The 23,075-nt window shown below is 42.8% G+C and overlaps 1 protein-coding gene across 1 annotated transcript in view; it reads right to left on the bottom strand.

The window, feature by feature from the left end:
* Positions 1 to 47: 47 nt before the first annotated feature.
* The window catches only part of LOC138744611 (engulfment and cell motility protein 3-like), a 219,177-nt gene continuing 196,149 nt past the window's right edge, over positions 48 to 23,075 (bottom strand). The window contains 5 exon segments of the mRNA XM_069901012.1: positions 48 to 313; positions 1,805 to 1,885; positions 7,545 to 7,627; positions 10,566 to 10,670; positions 17,987 to 18,099. Coding sequence (XP_069757113.1) covers positions 101 to 313; positions 1,805 to 1,885; positions 7,545 to 7,627; positions 10,566 to 10,670; positions 17,987 to 18,099 — 595 coding nt within the window. The 3' untranslated portion in view covers positions 48 to 100.

The raw sequence follows: 23,075 nt of genomic DNA, 5'->3' as shown, positions 1-23,075 counted from the left end.
CATATAAAATCGATGTCAATTCTGCACCCCCCCCCCCCCACCCCACCCCAAACGGTGACAAAGTGCCGGCATGTTTTAATGTGAATCCATTCTGATGGCATCAGTGGTCAGTGTGGCTGAAGTCATAGCAGAAGTTGTAATTACTGGGCATGTTGGGGATGGGTGGAGCGACATCAGGGATGGAGATGTTCTCCAGGTCCAGGAGCCGCAGTTTGATCTCCATGGAGAGCAGGATGTCCAGCTCACTCTTGGTCTGGTCGCTGGTCAGTTCCTTGCCCAGGAGGACACTCAGGCCATCAGTCCAGAGACAAAACTGGGTGGAGGCAAGAAGAGAAACAAAACTATTTTAATAAAAAAAAATCAACAAGGTAAAGCCTTCAGGCACTTATCAGCAGAATGTGGCTTAACTTGTTAAGATGAATGTACAGTGCTCTTCATAATGTTTGGGACAAAGATTTTTTTCTCTTTTATTTGCCCCTGTGCTCCATAGTTTTAAATTTATAATCAAACAATTCCAGATTTTGTTAAAGGGTATTTGTATACATTTTGGTTTGACCATGTAGTAATTACAGAGAACCATAACGTTTGGGACATAGCGATGGTACTTATATTAAGTAGTCCTGTTTAGTAGTTTGTTGCGTATCCCTTGCATGCAATGATTGACTGAAGTCTGTGATTCATAGACATCACCATGTGCTGAGTATCTTCCCTGGTGATGCTCTACCAGGCCTCTACTGCAGCCATCTTCAGCTCCTGCTTGTTTTAGGGGCTTGTCCCCTTGAGTTTTCACTTCAGCACGTGGAAAGTGTGCTCACTTGGATTTAGAGTGGTTGACCAACTTGGCCATTCAAGAATTTTCCAGTTTTTAGCTTTGTTGCTTTAGCAGTATGTTTGGGATCACTGTTGCTGTGGGATGAAGCACCATTCAATGAATTTTGGGGCATTTGCTTGAACTTGAGCGGATATGATGTTTCTATACACCTCAGAATTTACTTTGCGGCTGCGATCAGCAGTTACATCATCAATGAAGATAAGTGCATCAGTACCGGTGGCAGCTGTACCTGCCCAGGCCATAACATCCCATGTGCCTTGTTCCCATTGCTCTGTGCCTCTCCTCTGCAATTAGACATAAGAAATAGGAGCAAGAATTGCCCATCCAGCCCTATTCTTCAAAAATCTCTCTCTCTATGCATCTCAACTACATTCAATGAACAGCCTCTACTGTTTCCTTGGGCAGAGAATTCCACAGATTTTCTTCTCGCTGGGAGAAGCAGCTCCTCTTTATCTCAGTTTTAAATCTATTTCATTGAATCTTGAGGCTCTGTTCCCTAGTGGTAGAAGCAGCCTCCCTGCTTCTATCTTATCTGCTCCTTTCAATAATTTAACATGTTTCTATAAGATCCACCCCATCCCATCCATTTAAGTTCCCAGGCAACTCAAACGCTCCTCATGATATAATCCCTTCCTCTCCGAAATCAATCCGGTGAACCTACTCTGTCTCCAAAGCCTTTTTCAAGTAAGGAGACCCGAATTGAATGTAGTAATTCAGGTGCAGGCTTTATAATACTCTGCAGAGTTGCAGCAGTTGCTTTTAAGTTCAATCCTTCGAGCAACGAAGGCCAACATTACATTTGCCTTCTTAATTAGCTGATGGACCCGCAAACTAATATTTTACATCTCATGCACTGCCTGGTCTTTCTGCACGGTGCCATTTTTCACTTTTTATTATTATCAGATCGACATGCAGAACCTAGTTTTTACTGTGTCTCAGGTGCATTTGACAATAAACAATTCAATTTCTCACGTCGTATTTGCTTGGTGCGATGAAGTTCAGTGAGTAGTCCTCCGCATCATACAGGATGGAGAAAGCAAGATCCAGCACCTCCTGAGGGAAGTATGTAGGGATATAAAAATTAGAGGCAACGGGACCCATTTGAAACTGCATTCACCATTCTTCAAGAACACAATTGATCTTACCGCTGCCATTTTCATCCACTATTCCATACCCCTTGGTTCATCTAATAAATAGAAATCAATCAACTGCTATTTTAACTGCATCTCCACCACCCTCTGGGACTGGGACTTACCATTCGCTGCACAGAGAAATTTATCCTCGTCTCAGTCCCAAATGTCCTTCCCTTTTTTATTTTACCTCAGTCTCATCTGCTCAACCTGGGGAAACATTCTCCCTAATGTTTAACCTGCTGAACCCTGCAAGAATTGTTTCAATGAGGTCCGCTCTCATTCCTCTACACTCTGGAGTGTACCGGTCTGGCTGATACATTTTCTCCTAATATGGCAATGTGTCACCCCCCCCCCCCCCCCCTGTAATCAATCAAGTAACTTTTCATTTATTTCCTATAATGGTCAGGAGACCAAAACTGTACACGATACTTCAGGTGTGGTCTTGCAAAGACCATTTGCAGTGAAGCATCTTGTTTTGCATAAATTAGCTTTAAAATCAACAAGAACTTTTGATGAACTTCTCTAAAACTTCATCGATGTTGGCAATTTTAAGTCCTTCTTTATCCTTTTCCTTTTCTAAATTAACAGATAATATGATAACGAGACATAGGTTGAGAATATGGGCATAATTTAGGAAATGTTGTGGATATCATATTTTTCTCTTGCCAGCCCTATTATCATTTTCAACTTTCCATGTTAGACACAGGTTTTAGGGAGTGGAAGAAATTAGATATAAAAAGGATCTTTTTATTCGAGATAATGTTGCTTCTTTCGAACAATTGAGAGAAAAATTTAAACTTCCTTTTTAGATAGTTACAAATTAGGAATTTTGATCAGTCCACACTTTCTGATTTTTCTCAAATTCCCAAAATAAACGTTCTTGCTTTACTTTTTGATTTGAAGCTTTCCCATGGTGAATTCATATCAATTATTTACAATAATTTGATGGACCTAAGAACAGCGACTGGGATCAAGAATGAATGGGAACAGGATTTGAATATATCATTTTCAGACGAGGACTGGGAACACCGCTCTTCATTTGACTAATGAATCTTCATTTTGAGCACGACATTCTCTGCTACAATTTAAGGTGATGGATAGATTACACATGTCCAGAGTTATGTTTAAATGTAAATATTTGAATCTTCACTGATTCATATGTTTTGGGAATGCTTTGTTTATTTAGTTTTCTTCAAGAAGAAGTTACACCCTTGACTTCAACCCAAAAAATTACTCCTAGCTTTTTCCTCATTGATAGTCAGAGAAGCAATTCTGATGACATGGAAAGATAATTCTTCACCAATTCATATGCAATGGTTGCATGATATTATGTCTGGAGAAAATTAGATACAACATTAATGTCAAGCTTCAATTCGACAAGATGTAGGGCCCATTCATGGATATCTATCACAACTTGAAGATTTAGTTGTGAGAATACCTGGAGGATTCCCTGTCTGATGTCCGAGAGTCGCGATTCGATTCATATCTACTCACTACAAGCAAGTTAACCTGTTTAGTGGGAGGGGTAGGATTAGTGGGGGGGGGGGGTTATTTTTCCTTTTTTTATTTTATTTCTAGAGAAAAACAGACTGTAGGAGACAATTAATAATGATCATATTATCGAGTAGGATGAAGATTTATAGTCCCTGTATGGGATTCTTAACTCTATCTTATTATTTTCTGCTTAACATCAGAATCTGAGGTTTTAAGAAAGATAATATTGCCTATTAATTAGGGTTTATAGTTTGCCTATAATGAGATAGACAACAGACTCGCCAAGGCAAATAGCGCCTTTGGAAGACTACACAAAAGAGTCTGGAAAAACAACCAACTGAAAAACCTCACAAAGATAAGCATATACAGAGCCGTTGTCATACCCACACTCCTGTTCAGCTCCGAATCATGGGTCCTCTACCGGCATCACCTACGGCTCCTAGAACGCTTCCACCAGCGTTGTCTCCGCTCCATCCTCAACATCCATTGGAGCGCTTTCATCCCTAATGTCGAAGTACTCGAGATGGCAGAGGTCGACAGCATCGAGTCCACGCTGCTGAAGATCCAGCTGCGCTGGATGGGTCACGTCTCCAGAATGGAGGACCATTGCCTTCCCAAGATCGTGTTATATGGCGAGTTCTCCACTGGCCACCGTGACAGAGGTGCACCAAAGAAAAGGTACAAGGACTGCCTAAAGAAATCTCTTGGTGCCTGCCACATTGACCACCGCCAGTGGGCTGATATCGCCTCAAACCGTGCATCTTGGCGCCTCACAGTTTGGCGGTCAGCAACCTCCTTTGAAGAAGACCGCAGAGCCCACCTCACTGACAAAAGGCAAAGGAGGAAAAACACAACACCCAACCCCAACCAACCAATTTTCCCCTGCAACCGCTGCAACCATGTCTGCCTGTCCCGCATCGGACTTGTCAGCCACAAACGAGCCTGCAGCTGACGTGGACTTTTACCCCCTCCTTAAATCTTCGTCCGCGAAGCCAAGCCAAAGAAAAGAATAGTTTGCCTTATGTTATATATTTCATGTATATACTATGAATTTAATTGAATTATGTCATCAGTTAGAAATCGTGTATAAATGGCTTTTTAACTATTAAAATCAATAAAAATATTTCAAAAAGAAAGATCAAAAGAGGAAATTCCAACAGATTGGGGTGGGGTTGGGGGAGGCAGGATAGAAATCACAAAATGAGATGGGAGATACTGAGCAGTGAGAATGACTAGTTAGCAGTTTCAGTGATACTTCATCAGAAAGGCGATCCTGGAACGGAAGGACATTAGCCCTTTTGGTGGTCCTGCCAAGACAAGAGGCAGCACAGTTGAATGGAATATTGCAGCTATTGAAAGGAAATAGCCAAGAGCACCAGAATGATCAGGGGTGGGTTGTGGGGGGAGGGGGCAATGATGGAGGGATTAGGTGATCAAGATTCGTAAATTCAACATCGCCTGGGAAAAGAGGTCTGAATGTCAGATGTTAACCTCAGGATTTTAAAAGGGACAATGTCAACAAATTGCTGTACCAATATTAATCTGTGGGTGAGTTAGTCCAAGAAACAGGCAGCGTTGCACCAATTCATTCAAATTTCAGGTTGATGGATTTCCAAATGAGCCAATCCACACCCATAGTCAGTTTAACAGAACTGGGGAACTTGAGGTTTTCCTTGCTGATAGTATTTGATTTGTACAGTTAGCACAACACTGTTACATCACTAGCATCCCTGCTTCAAACCTGGCATTGTCTGTAAGGTATTGTGTCTGTGTCTGTGTGGGCTTCCTCCCAGTGCTCCGGTTTTCTCTAACCTTTCAAAGGCTTACTGGGGGTGTAGGTTAATTGAGGTATTTGGGTGACATGCATTCATGGGCTGGAAGGGCCTGTTACTGTGGGATATGGCTCAATTAAATTAAATCTGCAGTTATTGCATCATGTGATGGATTGTGCTCTCCCTTTGTTGCTCATTGCAATATTCTACTGCCAAACAACTGATGGAAATCAAGGCATGAGCCAAAAGGGTTGGCGAGGTGAAAGAGTCTTATTTCCAAAATGAGCTGTTTCTGAGGTGTCAAGGAATAGCAGGAGATCTCAGAGCAAAGACACGGAGTGCTGTCCCAACGTGGCAGCTCCCTCAGCTGGTGTGGCCCCCGCTCACCCAGGTGGATAACTCAACAGTTACAGTGGCAGGGGTGACAGCAAGACAAGCAATAGATTTACCTTTCATATTCCTGTTCACATTACAGGTAAAGAGGCCTTTTTCCATGTGTGCTGGAAAGGAGGAAACATTTGCGGCTACGAGATACCATCAGATCCTAATTTGATTATCCTGTCACCTTTTTTATTAAGTTATTCCTTAATCTTATGAACTTCCAGTTTCTAAATTTTCTAACACCACTGACTTACTGGAGCTTTAATTTACAAAATTATTATTCACTCTAATGAATGCCAAGCTATCCTCCACCCACTGGAATATATTCTCTAAGCCCATTTTAAGTTCTCCTTCAGTTTCCCAAACTCTGAAATTTCCTCCAAATGTGATGATGACATTTGTGATGTTCTATGTGATGACAGACCAGCTCACCCCCTGTGGCATGTGACAGAAACTACTTTGGTGTGTCTACTTAGCCTGGGGACGACTCTGCACTATGTCATAACAAACTCTGTCAATACATGGAATATTGCTCCCAATCCCAGGCAAAGGCCCACAATCACCATGCCGTGTCAAAGGTAGCCTTCAGCACTGCCTGCATGATACCCATCCCTCACAGGCACATTCTCCTCCCTGAGCCAGGGTGCTTCATTGGTGTGCGAGTGCCAGTGGAGGTCAGAACTTTCTGCCAGGTCCCTCTTGTTGTGCAATTCCACAATGTACATCATTCCAATTCTCACCACTGATTGGTTCAAAAACACCAATGTACCAAAGGATTCATTTAACCCTGGCCACACACTCTTCACCGTCCTCCCATCAGGAAAAAGATTCAAGAGAGTGAAATTACATACCAACAAATTCAAAGACTAGTTCCTTCCCGCCTCTATCAGACACCTGAATGAACCTGACACTAGTAAAAATGTTGCCCCTACTCCACTCGAACTGATCTCTCCCTGAAACCTTGGTCTCTGTACTCTGTTTTATTGGAATAGAGTGGCTGAACAGCACACAAAACAAACCTTTTCATTGTACCTTGGCCACACGTGGCCATACGTGTAAAATTAAAACTTTTTTGTGTTTGTTTTTGGGAATACGTCATGAGCCCTAAAAGAGGCACCAGTGTATCTTACATTTTTCTGTGTGATCTGCTATAATATCTTTAACAACAGTCTAACCCAGTGGTTCTCAACCTTTGTCTTTCCATTCACATCCCACTTTAAGTAATCCCTATGGCATCGGTGCTGTGATTAGTTAGATGGCATGTGGGTGGGAAGGGAAGGGTGAGAATCACTGCTCTAGACCCAATTGTTACTGAAATATTTTGAGAAAAATTGGCATTGGCCCATTTCCTTTGGAGTTCTGAAACTGTGCAATTAGGGACGATTAAAACAGTGGTTCTCAAACTTTTTCTTCCCACACACAGACCACCTTAAGCAAACCTTTACTAATCACAGAGCACTGATGGCATAGGGATTACTTAAAGTGGGATGTGAGTGGAAAGAAAAAGGTTGAGAACCACTGGGTTAGACTGTTAAAGATATTATAGCAGATCACACAGAAAAATGTAAGATACACTGGTGCCTCTTTTAGGGCTCATGACGTATTCATTTTTCTAATGACAGATGTGAAGCTAACTGGCCCATTGTTTCCTTCTTCCTGTCCCTCTGTCTTCCTGAATAAAGGAGTTGTACTTGCCAGTTCTCTCAGTCTGGGGGCTTCAGCAAGACCCCCAGAACCTACCTGCTCTGTCAGTGCCAAATTGTTTTTGAGGTCCAAGGTGGCACCTTAACTGGAGCGATGGGTAACTTGCTACTTTACTTCCAGGGGTTGGCACTTCCAGCATAATGGAACACTCATGGGAGTGAGTTGTGGGATAGGGGGACAAACTCAGTCAGGCCTTGGCTGGCTATGCATCCTTTGGGCTTGACTCACCCGGTTCTGTTTCAGTGTACTCTTCTCCTTCATGTGAGGACAGTCCTTCCCAGTAACAAGGGCTTTGATGTCAGCAACGGGAACTACAACAGAGAGGAAGGGCAAGAGAGTTTAGCAAAATGGTGATGCAGGTCAAAATTTATCTAAAGAACCACCAGACAGCTTCACAGCCTGAGAGATCCAGGTCTGTGAGTAACTTGGTTTGAAGGCTCTATGGACTCAGAACTAAAGAAAAACCAAAGCAGGGCAGGCTGGGGGTGACGTGCTACTCATCTGCTTCACTAAATCTTTCCCATTAATTTCACTCTAGTACTTATTCCTCACAGGCTTGTAAATGTTTTCCATTTGAGGAGTCGTTCAATCTGCTTTCATGCAACAATGTTGGGCAGGGGTGCATTGCTAATTTTTTAGGCGCTGGAACTCACCAAAAACAGTGACAAGGAGGTGCCAGAGCAGTCCCCCTGAGGTTCTGGAGTGGTCCCCTTGAGGTTCTGGAGTGGCCCCCTGAGGTTCTGGAGCGGCCCCCTGAGGTTCTGGAGAGGCCCCGAGGTGCTGGAGCAGTCCCCTGAGGAGCCAGAGCTCCAGTAGCATCATACTCCTGGTGTTAGGCCACAATGCTTTCCTGTTGGAATATATCTGGAGCAGGAGTCGGCCTCTTGATCTTGCCCTACCATTTAATAAGATTGTGGTTGATCTGAATGTAAATTCAACTACTGTGCTTTCCTCTTCTGGTGGTAACTTGTCATCACCCCGCTATCGACCTATGATTTAAAAGCATTCAAAGAAACTGCCTCCACCACCCACTAAGGAAAAGTTTTAAAGGCTCCCACACCCGAGAGAAAACATTTCGGCCTTTTCTCCATCTGAAATGGGCAGATTTTTAATTTCTAAGCAGTGTTGAGAGGGGTGGGCTTGAATTTATAAAGAGAGTCTGGGACTTTTCTCCCTGGAGCATTGGAAGCTAAAAGGGGATGGGTAAATCATCATATTCTTTTTTCCCAGTAGAGTTGGTGAATCATCAATTTAAGGTGAGAAGGGAAAGATTTAAAGGCTCCGGAGGGCTATCTTTTTCACACATAGCTGGGCGTGTGCGTGGAGCAGCAAGGACAATTGTAATATTCAAAAGGCACATGGACAGGTACATGGATTAAAAAAAAGGATTGCTTAATGTGGGTGGGAAGGGAAGGTCGAAAACCCCTGCTCTAGACCCAATTGTTACTGAAATATTTTGCTTGAGAAGAATTATCATTGGACCATTTCCTTTGGGAGCTCTGAAACCTTGCACATAACGAGTCAATTAGGTGCCAATGGGTTTCAAACTTTTTCTTTCCACCCACATCCTACCTTAAGCAATCCCTTACTAATCACAGAGCTCCGATGGCATAGGGATTACTTAAAGTGTGATGTGAATGGAAAGAAAAAGGTTGGCATAGCAGTTAGTGCAACTAACTGGTTAGTTTTCTCCCACCATTTGATACATAGCAGGGGTGTCGGTTAATTGGGTGTAAATTGGGCGGCACGGGTTTGTGGGCCAAAATGGCCTGTTATGTTGCTACCATGCTGTATGTTTAAATTTAAATTTTCTTTTAAGAGACATAGGCCAAACACAGGAAAATGGGACGGCATGGGCAAATTGGCTTGAAGGACTCCACCTGCCAGATCTTTGCCCACTCACCTAATTTAACTATATCCTTCTGCAGCCTCGCCAAACCCTCCATACAATTTGCTTTCTCACTCATCCACAAATCTGTCTACACTACACCCAACCATTCCTGCAAAATGTCCATCCTTGACCTCATCCACTGATAGGGTGAGGCCAAACGTAAGCTTGAACATCATATTTCTCCTGTAAACCCTTAAACCAACTATTTTCCCCTCACTCACATACCACCTTAAGCAATCCATGACATTAGGGAATACTTAAGGCAGTATGTGAGTGGAAAGAAAAAGGTTGAAATCCACTGCCTTAAACCTTCAGCTTGAGCATCAATTTTAGGTAACCTTCACCCCCCCCCCCCCCCCCCCCCACCATCTGATTCCATTGTTTATATCTCTTCACCCAATTCTATCTTACTTTTTCTTCCCTTTCCTAGTGGTCCCTCCACCTCCCACACCTTCGGCCCTAGCACCCCTGGACCTCTTTCCCAGCTTCTTTCCCCTTTTAATATCTTAGTCCCATAATGTTGGCTGACCATGGACAATGTCTGCCTTGCTGAGTTCCTCCAGTAATTCTTTGCTTGTTATTGGAATGAATATTAAGGTTAGGGGTTGTAGGCTTTGGTAGTACATATTTAGAGATGAGGAGATTTGCGCTCGTGATTTCCCTGCCTTGTCGCGTAAACAACTGCATCAGGCATCACCTCTCCCTACTTCTGCGGCCTTCCTGCCCCTGGTGCATCCCCTGGCTGACCCAGATTCATGAATAGATCTGCGGGAGGAGATGCCCATCATTCTCACCCTGTTCCACAGAAACCATGCAGGATCTTATCATGTCCGAAGTCTAGTGAAGGCCACAGTGCGGTCAAAAGACTGAGACAGGATGCTGTCATCTCCTTCTTGGAGACACTTCTGTTTTTCTAACTGCCACTGACAGCAGTGCTAAGATGCTCTGCTTTGCCTGGATCTGTCTGTGGGGTGGTCTCTTTTAATCCTTCCATTCATGTAGCAGGGAAGCTCCTGAGTGTAGCTCAGAGGCTACTTTTGGAGGAGGGGACTGTCATCGTTCACTGGTGAGTCTGTCATTTTCAGAGATCTGTGTAGAACCTACAGTATGGAAGCTGACCATGAAGCCGTCTGCTGTGCTGCTGTCGGTGTCCACCTTATCTTACCCACATCCATCAGTAGTATATCCTCTCTTCCATTCTCCCTGTACTTAACCACTTCCCCTCAGACACCTCTGTGGTTCTTAGACGAATCACTCGATGTTGCTCACTCTATCTGTTCATCAAGACTAAACAAACATTTCCACATTAAAGAAGAGCACTGCGTTTGCTTCCGGAATGTTCTGGGAGCAGTACATACTCTTCTCCTGCAGGCACTCGATGGCAGGACTCTCCACTCCTTCCTCCACGTCCCCGTAGTGAAGGACCTTGTGGTTGGGCGACAGGCGACAGTACCACAGCTTGTCTAGATCGGATGAAACAGAGGGAAAGGTTAACTGTCTAGAGCAACTCAGACAAGGGTCAGATGAAGTTTCAAGCCAAAAACCCTCCGCCAGGAAATTGGCCCTGCACCACCTCACTCCAGCTCCCGAGGTCTGTCGGAAAGAATGCTGGCAGGCTGTTTGATATTCAACCTGGCAGGCGTCGACTCACGACCTGATTCACGTCCCTGAATGCTTCAGACTCTTCGTGGAGAATTTACATACACAGCGCCAACCTCCTGTATCCAGTTCCTGATGCTCAACCGCTACGTTACCTGCAGCGCTCCTACATCGAACCTCCTTCTAATCTGTCACCCCGCCCACGTTTACTGAACTTTCCCTTCACACACTACTCTGCTGTTCACCTCAGCTGTTCCCTTGAGGCTTGGAGCTCCATGTTCCAATTGTCTGTGGGGAAAGTCTACACATCGCGAATTCTCTATCAGTTTTACCAGCAGAAAAATGTTTGAAGCCTAATGAATTCCATCAGGTCCTTTGATTCTTGGATCATGGGGATCTCTTTTGGGGAAGGTACAACTTATACAAAAGGATGGGTTACTCTTGAACCTAAAGGGGACCAATATCCTGGCAGGCAGGTTTAATATAAAGGCTCCGATAACTCAGTGGTTAGAGCACTGGTTTTGTAAACCAGGGGGTCGCGAGTTCATTCCTCACTGGGGCTTCACCTCTGTGAGGGGTGCTGGACAAAGTGGCGACTTTCTGCCTTCCTTAAGGTAGACAAAGTAAAAGAATTTAATGTACGTTACATTCATAATATGTGACAATAATGGAACCTTTAGCTTCATATAGCTGTTAAGGAGGGTGTAAATTGGTGACGAGACAAAATAATAGTCGGAGGGATGGAGACACTGTGCATTCAATAACTGATCTGAAAGTTATATCCTTAAATGAATGCATTAGAAACAAGGTGGATGATCTTGCTGTACAGCTACAGATTGGAGGGTACGATGTTGTGGCCATTACAGAGTCGTAACTAAAGGATGCATGTCATTGGGGAGTTGAATGACAAAGGGTACACAGTGTATTACAAGGATAGGCAAGTAGGTAGAGGGGGCGGTAAGCAACAATATTAAATCATTGGGAAGAATGAATATAGGGTCAGAAGATATAGAGTTAAAGGTAAAGAACACCAATGGCAGTTATATACAGGCCCCCCCCAGACATCAGCCAGGATATGGATTATAAAATACATCTGGAAATAGAGAGGGTATGTCAGAAAGACAGCATTATGATAATCATGAGGAATTTTAACATGAAAGTAGATTGGGCAAGTCAGGTCAGTACGGGATCTCAGAAGAGTGTTTGTGGAATGGCTTTTTGGAACAGCTTGTTGATGAGCCCACCAGGAGATCATCGGCTGTTCTGGACTGGGTGCTGTGTTATTAACCAGAAGTGATTGAAGAGCTTAAGGTAAAGGAACCCTTAGGAGACAGTCATCACAATATGATTGAGTTCACTTCAAAATTTGAAAAGGAAAGGCTAGAGTCCGATGTGTCAGTATTACAGCGGAGTAAAGGAAATTAGAGTCGCATGAGAGAGAAACTAGGCAAAGTCGATTGGGCAAAATACATTAATGGGGAAGGTCAGCAGCTCAGCAATGGCTGGAGTTTCTGTGAGAAATGAGGGACGTCCAGGACAGGCACACACCAAAAAGAAAGAAAATTGTGAATGGGAAAATGAGACAATTGTGGCTGACGAGGGAAGTTAAAGCTAAGGTAAAAGCTAAAGAGAGAGTAGACAATGAAGCAAAAATAAGTGGGAAGATGGAGGACTGGGAAACTTTTAAAGACTTGGAGAAGACAACTGAGAAGGTGATAAAGAAAGAAAAGATGAATTATAAAAGGAGGTTGACAAATAATATCAAAGAGGATATTAAAAACTTTTTAAAATATATGAAGAGTAAAAGAGTGACCAAAGTAAACATTGGACAGATGGAAAACAACGCTGGAGAAATTGTAACGGGAGACAAGGAGATGGCAGAGGAACCGAATGAATATTTTGGATCAGTCTTCACTGTGGAAGACATTAGTAGCAAACTGGACTCTCATGAATCCCTCAGAAGTGAGTGAGGTCAAGATCATGAGAGAGAAGGCACTTGGGATGGTAAATGGTGTAAGGGTAGATAAGTCTCCCAGACTGGATTGAATGCATCCTTGGATTCAGAAGGAGGAAGCTGTAGAGATTGTGGAGGCATTGGTAATAATCTTCCAGGAATCAATGGAGCCTGGCATGGTTCCAGCGGACTGGAGGATCATGAATTCATCCCGCTGTTTAAGAAGGGAGTGAGGCAGCAGAAAGGAAATTATGGATCTATTAGCCTGACGTCGGTGGTTGGAAAGCTGATGGAGTTGATTGTCAAGGATGAAATTATGGAATACCCTGAGGTGCATGAAAAGAGAGGCCCAAGTCAGCACGGTTTCCTTAAAGGAAAATCATGCCTGACAAACCTATTGCAATCTTTTTGAAGAGATCACAAGTAGGGTAAACACGGGACACGCAGTGGATGTTGAGTATTTGGACTTTCAAAAGGCCTTCGACAAGTTGCCTCACATGAGGCTGCAAAACAAATTGAGAGCCCGTGGAATTACAGGAAGGATACGAGCACGGGTAGAGCATTGGCTGGTTGGTAGGAAACAGAGAATGAGAATAAAGGAATCCTATTCTGACTGGCTACCGGTTACTCATTGTGTTCCGCAAGGGTCGGTGTTGGGGCTGCTTCTTTTTACATTGTATATTAATGATTTTGATTCTGGAATAGATGGCTTGATGTCTAAATTCGCAGATTATATCAAAATAGATGGTAGGGGAGGTGGTGCTGAGGATACGGAAAGACTGCAGGTATAGTTGGATAGGTTAAGAGGATGGGCAAAGGTGGAAGATGGAATACAATGTTCTAAAGTGTACGGTCATGCACTTTGGTAGAAGTAGATGGGCAGACTTATTTAGATGGGGAGAAAATTCAAAATTCCAGGTGCGAAGGGACTTGGGAGTCCTTGTGCAGGATACCCTAAAGGTTAACCTCCAGATTGAGTCGGTGGTGAAGAGGCGAATGCAGTTTTGGCATTCATTTCTAGAGTGGTAGTGTACAAGAACAGGGATGTAATGTTGAGACTCCATCAAGCACTCAAATGAGACCTCATTTGAAGTACTGTGTACAGTTTTGGGCTCCGTATTTAAGAAAAGACATGTTGGCATTGGAGAGGGTTCAGAGAAGATTTACTAGAAAAATACCAGGATTGAAAGGCTTACCATGTGAGGAACAATTGTTGACTCTTGGACTGTACTCGATGGAGGGGGACCTCATTGAAGTATTTTGAATACTGATAAGACCTGGACAGAGTGGACGTGGCAAGGATGTTTCCCCATGGAAGGGGATTCTAAGACAAGAGGGCATAATTTCAGGTTAAAAAGGTGTCAATTTAAAAATGGCATGTGGAAAAATGTCTTCAGTCAGAGGATTGTGAGTCTGTGGAAGCGAGGTCATTGGGGTGTATTTAAGGCAGAGAATGACAGGTATTTCATTAATCAGGGTATCAAGGGTTAAGGGGAGCAGGACTAAGTTGGCGGATGGATCAGCTCATGATTAGAATGGCAGAGTAGACTCGATGGGCCAATGGGCCTATTCTGTTCCTTTATCTTGTGGGATGGCCCAAGCCGTTCAGCCCTCAGGGAAGGTAAACTTAAGCCGCTTTCAGGTGCTCGGACGCAGATAATGCGTCGGCAGACGAAGCTGTGACATTCAGGTGGCCGCGGAGAAGACGCCTTTCTGTCACCTGAATGTGTCGGCTGAAGGAGAGCTGCATCAGAGTGAACACCATCTCCTGTGGACTGTGGCAGCAGTCCCACTGCTGCTTTCAGGTGCAATGGGGGATTCTCGGAGATGGAGATTATACCTACAGGAGGAGGGTTAGGTAAGGGCTGTGTTCTCCACTTTCAGGTGGCCTCCCGACAGCTGCATAGGGGTAGAATATGCAGCTTTACATCGGGGTATTTTGGCCACCTGAAAGTGCCTTTAGTCAAACCTGAGATGTGGGGCTCTCTCACCTATCCGTCCAAGGTAACTTGCAGCAAGGAACAGTGAACCCTCCTCAACCAGAGCCACCAAGGCCAACAGAGAATCTTTGAATCATAGTTGATATACTGTATGTATATAGTGCACGTTCGAGTGTGTAGCCCTTCCTTTGCCCCATCGAAATCGTGCTGACTCGAGCATCAGATGCCCTACTCCCATTTTATTCTCCCCACATTCCCATCAACTCCTCAAGCCTTTACGCACCAATGAGGCAACTTGCAGAAGGCAACGAACCCACCAAACCACATCATTTGGACGTGGAGGAAGCCTGTGACAGCGCAACGCTATTACAACACCAGTGCCTGGGTTCAAATCAGGTGCTGTCTGTGAGGAGTTTGCATGTTCTCCCCACGGCCTGTATGGGTTTCCTCTGGGTGCTCCAGTTTCCTCCTATGTTCCGAAGATGTACGGGGTTGGGAGGTTTAATGGGTGCATTTGGGCAGAACCAGCTTGTGGGCCGGAAGGGCCTGTATTTCTAAATGAAAATTCATTAAAACATTGAATCAAGTTAAAACTAGAGGACATAGATTTAAAGCAAGGGGTAAGAGATTTAGAGGGGCACCTTCTCACTCAGAGAGTGATTGAGTACCTGAATACATTGCCTGGAAGAGTGGGGGAAGCAGAATTACTGATGCTTTTAAATCTCCTGATAAGCACTTGAATGGTGACAGAGGGCTGCAGGCCAAGTGCTGGAAGGTAGGATTAATACAAATAGGTCACCACAGACAGAGAGGGCCGAAGGGCCTGCTCCCATGTTATATGACTCCGTGACTGGAACACCCAGGGGACACCCACACCCATGGTCCCAGCTTTCTCAATCTCGCCATATCAAAGTGCCTTGTCCAACTTTATCTGCGCATAAAACAGGCTGTGGTGTGGAGGCCAGCTGCCACAGGTGAGGATCAAGAGAGTGTAACATGGGCTGCTTATGACTGTCAATTCCAATTAAATCCAATTGTATTAGGCATCAGAACAAAAAAATCAAATGAGGCACCGCACCTTTCAAAAAGTCAGCCTCCAACTTCTAATTTAGTAATATTGATCCTAATCCCACAGCAGCCCTCCTTTTGGGGAGGTGGGGTTGCTGCCACACATTAGTTGTTCTCTCAGAGTTCAACCCCGGCTAATTTCACAGCAATAAACTGCCTTCAGCAGAAGCAGGACGCAGCCACAAATCTTCTCTCCCTGAGGGACAATATATTTTCGCTCTGCAAATGACTCCCGTCGCCTTTCCCCTCAAGTCTTCTGCACAAGGCCATTCGCCCGACCTTTAACCCTGAGCGTCAAACAGGCTCAATGTAAAATCACACAGTGGGGTGTGTCCTTGAAGAGCAACTCCTGGGCCCATTTAAAGTCACTGGCTCTCATGTGTCAGTGATTTTCTCAACCACCCCCCACCCATTCTCATTCCCCTCCCTGTCTGGTTCCATTTCCCCCCCCCACCACAGGATTCTCTCCCCAATAGCTTTCGCATCACTCTTATCACTTACACATTACATTCCAGTACCAGCAGCCTTTGTCTTCATCTGTCACCTCCCCCTGGATAACTCTTGTTCCCTTTATTTCCATTCTCGCCCCCCCTCCCTTAGCCTTCACTTGCCCATCTAACTGTCATCCTTCACTCCTCCCTCATTCACCACTGGCCGTGTCCAAGACCACCCACCCTGTCAACGTTAGACTGGCTGTCTCTCCTCTGCCCTCTCAGTCTTAATGAAAGTGCTGGCCTGAAATGTCGACCATTCCCCCCCCCCCCCCCCCCCCACTCACTGATGCCGCTCAAACTGCTGAGCAGGGGTGCAGGGCTGATTTTTTTTTAAGGTTTCAGGGCTTGCCAAAAACGACGACGGGGAGGTCTCGCAAGACCCAGCCACGGTGGCCGCCATGTTGTTTTTGCCGTTGTATAACTGAGAGCAAACGGTAGGATGAGGAAGGAGAATGACCAGTCGTGAAAGAAAACAAGTTCCTCGTGTGTCCAGAATAGTGCTCAGCAGGGGAGCGGAGTGGCCCCACAGTGCTGCACCCCTGCTGCTGAGTCCCTCCAGCAGGTTGTTTGTTGTTCCAGTGACTTGGATTTCTCCAGTCGGTTTTGAGTCAATTACTTGAGTAATTCAATGCATGAAAGAATCTTTGTCAACAATTCACCAAGTTGTCCCATTTTACCTCACCTTCCTTTCTTTCAGCCCTTCAGAGCTGTGACCTCTATGGAGTATAGTTCCATTACCCTCTCCTTTCATTATCTCTGTGTGGTCATCTTCCTGTTGACTAGTGGAGCGCACAAGACATCATTAGAGCTCACTGGAAGCCACAAGGGGGAGAGCCTTGGCTCTACCATCGGGGAAGGAGTCTGAGCCCGCGGAGCAGTTCTAACCCAACTGCAGTACATTAAGGAAGAAAACCAGGGACGAGAAGGCAGCAAAGTGAACACTGCAAAGGGAAGGCAAAGCTCAATAATGGATGATGGTGGCTCACAAGGGGTGAGATGTTTAGGGGGAACGTCTTCACGCAGAGTGGTGTAGAACGAGCTGCCAACTGAAGTGGTGAATGTTGGCTCAGTTTTCACATTTAAGAAAAATTTGGACCTGTATATGGATGGAAGGGATGCAAGGGCTATCGTTTGGGGGCCCGACAAGGGGTCTAGGCAGAACAATAGTTCACCATGGACTACCGGGGGTGGGCCACCTTTTAATTTAGACCTACAGCACGGTAACAGGCCATTTCAGCCCATGAGTCCGCGCCGCCCAATTAACCTACACCCCCCAGGTTTGTACTTGTGAGCTGACATGGCCTGTTATCGTGCTGCAGGTCTAAATTAAAAGGTTGCCCTCCCCTGGACAAGATGGAAGAGAAGGGCTTGTTTATGTGTTATGGTGATACCAGCATTTAATGACCATGACAACCTGTGGCTTTTCAGAGAACTGCTGCCGATGTATCTTGGCTGATTCCTTCCCTGAAGTCATTTATGAATCAGAATGGATTTCCTCGCAGATTCATGGTTACTATTGCTGAGGGTAAAAATTTCATTCAAATTTACTCAATTACTTGAATTCGATTGGCCAAGCTAATGTGATAGGATAGTGGGCCATTGGCGGCTCCAATACAATGAACCCAATACAATGGTGGGTGAGAGTGAAAGATGCATTAGGCAGCAGGGTGCAGCTGGACACCGGCTCTGTCTCGGGGCGAGGACCATGTGTCCGGAAGGTGTACCTTGGCGCCTGCGGCTACTGATCTTGCGGAAGAGAGTCCCATCGCACAGGCGATTGAGGCGCTGCTGCTTAATCAATTCCATTAGCTCTGGTTTCAGTCTCTCCCTCAGCTCTCTGTGCAACAGAAAGAATGCGTGTTATGAACTCCTGCCCCACCCACACACACACACACACACACACACACACACACACACACACACATCTTTTAAAAAAATTTAAAAAATTTTTCACACTATGAACCATATTAATCAAAATACACACAAACATTTCCCTCTTGATTATACACAGTGGAATTTTCTCCCCCTTTTTCCCCCTCCCTTCCCTTCCTCCTTCCCACCCCCCTCCCTACCCACTAAACGTTCAACATATACAATACAATAAACCCATTAAACAATGTCATCACACAATGAAAATAAACAAGAAAATTGTATCATCTACTTTTACACACTGGGTCAGTTCATTTCGTCTTTCTATCATTTTAGGGGGTGGAGGTCCACGGTAGGACCTCTCTGTTGTATTCCATATACTGTTCCCAAATTTGTTCGAATACTGTGACTTTATATTTTAAATTATATGTTTTTTTCCTCCAATGGAATACATTTATTCATTTACATGTACCATTGCTGTATTCTCAGGCTCTCTTCTGATTTCCAAGTTGACATTATACATTTTTTTGCTACAGCTAAGGCTATCATAATAAATCTTTTTGGCGCTTCATCCAGTTTGAAGCCCATTTCTTTACTTCTTGTATTACTTAGAAGAAAGATCTCTGGATTTTTTGGTATGTTGCTTTTTGTGATTTTATTTAATACCTGATTTAGATCTTCTCAAAACTTTTTCACTTTCTCACATGCCCAAATTGCATGTACTGTTGATCCCATTTCCTTCTTACAGCAAAAACATCTGTCTGATACTGTTGGGTCCCATTTATTTAACTTTTGGGGCATGATATAAAGCCTGTGTAACCAATTATATTGTATCATGTGTAACCTTGTGTTTATTATATTTCTCATAGTTCCGGAGCATAGCTTTTTCCCATATTTCATTTTTTATCTTTGTTTAAATCTTTTTCCCACTTTTGTTTTGGTTTATAGTTTATTTCATAATTTCCTTTCTCTTGCAGCTTGATGTACATGTTTGTTATAAATCTTTTAATTATCATTGTGTCTGTAATCACATATTCAAAGCTGCTTCCTTCTGGTAATCTCAGTCTGCTTCCCAATTTATCCTTTAAGTAGGTTTTCAGTTGGTGGTATGCAAACATTGTTCCATGACGACATTTTTGTACTTCATTTGTTCAAATGATAATAAATTATTTCCAAAAAAACAATTTTCTATTCTTTTAATTCCTTTTCTCTCCCATTTTCTAAAGGAAAAGTTATTTATTGTGAAAGGGATTAGTTTATTTTGCATCAACAATAATTTTGGTGGGGGGAAATAGCGGTCACTGCAAAATCAGTTGACGCTTGCGAGTGGATTCGCAAATCCAAATGGAGAGGGGAGATGTGGTTGTCCGACAAGGGATAAAGGACAACTCAGGAGGTGAAGGGGAGATTGGGGATAAATAAGATAGAAATAGGAGAATAAGGAAAATGTTAGATGTTGTAGGAATGTTGTCTTATAAAGAGTTGAAAATAAGAAAACAGAAATGGAAAAGGAGGAAAGGTAATGATGGAAAAACGGAAAGAGAAGATAAACAAAATATAAAAGGGCTACGCTGAACTATATGTCTTTAAATATTAATGGAATACATAACCAAATTAAAAGGAAGAAACTACTAAATTTAAATGAATAAATGTATTCCATTAGAAAAAAATAACATATAGGTTAAGAAATAATATTGAAATATTCGAACAAGTATAGGAGCCTTACATTAAATACAATAGCGAAAACCTACCGGGGACAAACATTACCTAAGTTGATGGAAGGAGAAGGAAAGAAAAGAATGGACTCAGTAGAATTTCTGGTGTAATTTTGTTGAATGACAACATTGTCTGACTGGCTTAATGCAACCTAGATTGTATACCTAAAATGGATGAGAGGGGGGGGTGGGGGGGTGGTTTGGGAGGAAAGGGGGGGGGGGGAGAAAAAGTCACTGTATATGTGTGAAAAAGAAATAGTGTATATCATGGCTAATGTGATTTATGGTGTGAAAAATAAAAAATTTATATAAAAAAAAGAAGACATCTCTAGGCCTTTTCACACCACCGGGTACATGTGAGTTAACCCTCCAAATTGGAGGTTCAAATCACGGAAATTGTGCGGTAACCAGGCAGGTCAATCAATTTCAGAATTGAAAGTCTGGCCAAGTTAACTCACCAATCGTGTTCTGGCGGTGTGAAACAACAACCAGTCCTACCAGGAACGATTAGTGACATTAATGTCTGCATGCTTGCGTCTGTCTGGCAGGCATGCTCTGACATCCCACACCCCCCCACCCCTGCTCCCGCATTCCCTGGGAGGAGTGGCGCGAGGGAGTAGGCAGCGTGAGGGAGTAGGTCAGGAGAGCGGGCGGCATGAGGGAGCGGGCAGCGTGTGGAAGTGGGGCAGGGAAGCGGGTGGTGCGAGGGGAGAGGGGCAGGGGATTCATTTCAACAATAAACATTTGTCAAGTAAAAAAAAACAATAATTTTGGTAGTTGGTAATTTGTTTTTTTCCTTTCTACGTGAATCTTCTTCCATATGTTGAGTAAACGATGCAGTACTGGTGAGCTTTTATATTGCACCAGCTTTTCATCCCACTTATAAAGTATATGTTCTGGTACCTTCTCTCCTATTTTATCTACTCTATCTTGGTCCAATCTGGTTTTAGTCTTGTTTGATAAAAATCTGATAAATACCTTAATTGTGCTGCTCTATAATAATTTTTAAAGTTTGGTAGCTGCAAACCACCTTGTTTGTACCATTCTGTTAATTTATCTAGCACTATCCTCGGTTTCCCCCCTTTCCATAAGAATATACTTACAATTCTCTTTAGTTTATTGAAGAATTTCTCTGTTAATGGAATTGGTAATGACTGAAATAGGTATTGTATCCTTGGGAAGATATTCATTTTAATGCAATTTACCCTCCCTATCAGTGTTAGTGGCAATTCTTTCCAATGTTCTAAGTCATCCTGTAATTTCTTCATTAATGGATGATAATTTAATTTGTATAGGTGGCCTAAATTATTATCTAATCTAATACATAGGTATCGGATTGCTTGTGTTTATCATTTAAATGGTGATTCTTTTTTAAACTCTGCGTAATCCGCATTATTCATTGGCATTGCTTCACTTTTATTTGTGTTGATCTTGTACCCAGATATTTCTCCATATTCCTTCAATTTCTTATGTAGTTCTTTTCTTGATATTTCTGGTTCTGCAAATAAACTGATTTTATACTCCTTCTTTATTTTTATCCCTTTTATTTTATTTTCTGTTCTGCCAATGGTAAGCGAATAGTGAGGGAGATAGTGGACATCCCTGCCTAGTTGACCTGCTTAATTTAAATTTGTTCAATAAATATCCATTTATTGTCACCTTCGCCAATGGTCCCTTATATAAAGCTTTAATCCAATTAATATATTTTTCTGGTAAGTTGAACCTCTGTAATACTTTGAATAAATAATTCCATTCTACCCTGTCAAAGGCTTTCTCTGTGTCTAAAGCAACAGCCACTGTTGGCGTCTTGTTTTCTTGTGCTTCATGGATTAAGTTAATGAACTTACAGACATTGTCCGTTGTTCGTCTTTTCTTAATAAATCCAGTTTGATCTAGTTTTACTAATTTTGGTACACATTCGGCTAATCTGTTTGCTAGTAGTTTTGCTATTATCTTACAATCTGAGTTAAGTAGAGATATTGGTCTATACGATGCTGGTGTTAGTGGATCTTTCCCCGTCTTTGGTATTACTGTAATTATTGCTGTTTTACATGAATCTGGCAAGTTTTGTGTTTCTTCTATCTGGTTCATTACTTCCAGGAGAGGTGGAATTAATAACTCTTTAAATGTTTTATAGAATTCTATTGGGAATCCGTCCTCTCCAGGCGTTTTTTTAATATATTCTTCTTGCAATTTCAGTAGTTCAATTTTAGCTAAAAACTCATCTATTTTGTCTTCTTTCCCTTCGTTCTCAGTTCAGTATAATTGTTCATGAATTCCTTAAAGTTTTCATTGATCTCTGTTGTTATATGTAATGTGTTATATGAAAAGGGTTATATGTCCTTTTTCCTCTTTTTTTTTCCATTCTCAGAAGTCCTTTTATTTTAAAAAACTACATCTGCTGTGTTTTTTTTCTTTTTTTTTAAATTTTTTTATTTTTCACACCATAAATCACATTAGCCATGATATACACTATTTCTTTTTCACACATATACAGTGACTTTTTCTCCCCCCCCCCTTTCCTCCCAAACCACCCCCCCACCCCCCCTCTCATCCATTTTAGGTATACAATCTAGGTTGCATTAAGCCAGTCAGACAATGTTGTCATTCAACAAAATTACACCAGAAATTCTACTGAGTCCATTCTTTTCTTTCCTTCTCCTTCCATCAACTTAGGTAATGTTTGTCCCCGGTAGGTTTTCGCTATTGTATTTAATGTAAGGCTCCTAAACTTGTTCGAATATTTCAATATTATTTTTTAACCTATATGTTATTTTTTCTAATGGAATACATTTATTCATTTAAATTTAGTAGTTTCTTCCTTTTAATTTGGTTATGTATTCCATTAATATTTAAAGACATATAGTTCAGCGTAGCCCTTTTATATTTTGTTTATCTTCTCTTTCCGTTTTTCCATCATTACCTTTCCTCCTTTTCCATTTCTGTTTTCTTATTTTCAACTCTTTATAAGACAACATTCCTACAACATCCAACATTTTCCTTATTCTCCTATTTCTATCTTATTTATCCCCAATCTCCCCTTCACCTCCTGAGTTGTCCTTTATCCCTTGTCGGACAACCACATCTCCCCTCTCCATTTGGATTTGCGAATCCATTCGCAAGCGTCAACTTATTTTGCAGTGACCGCTATTTCCCCCCACCCCGCCTCCCCCAGAAAAGATTTCACTTTTCATATGTCACAAAGGTCACTCTTTTAATTCCCTCCTTA

This window comes from Narcine bancroftii, chromosome 10, assembly GCF_036971445.1.
Source record: "Narcine bancroftii isolate sNarBan1 chromosome 10, sNarBan1.hap1, whole genome shotgun sequence".
NCBI classification, from domain to species: domain Eukaryota; kingdom Metazoa; phylum Chordata; class Chondrichthyes; order Torpediniformes; family Narcinidae; genus Narcine; species Narcine bancroftii.
This window is presented reverse-complemented; position numbering and strand designations above follow the sequence as displayed.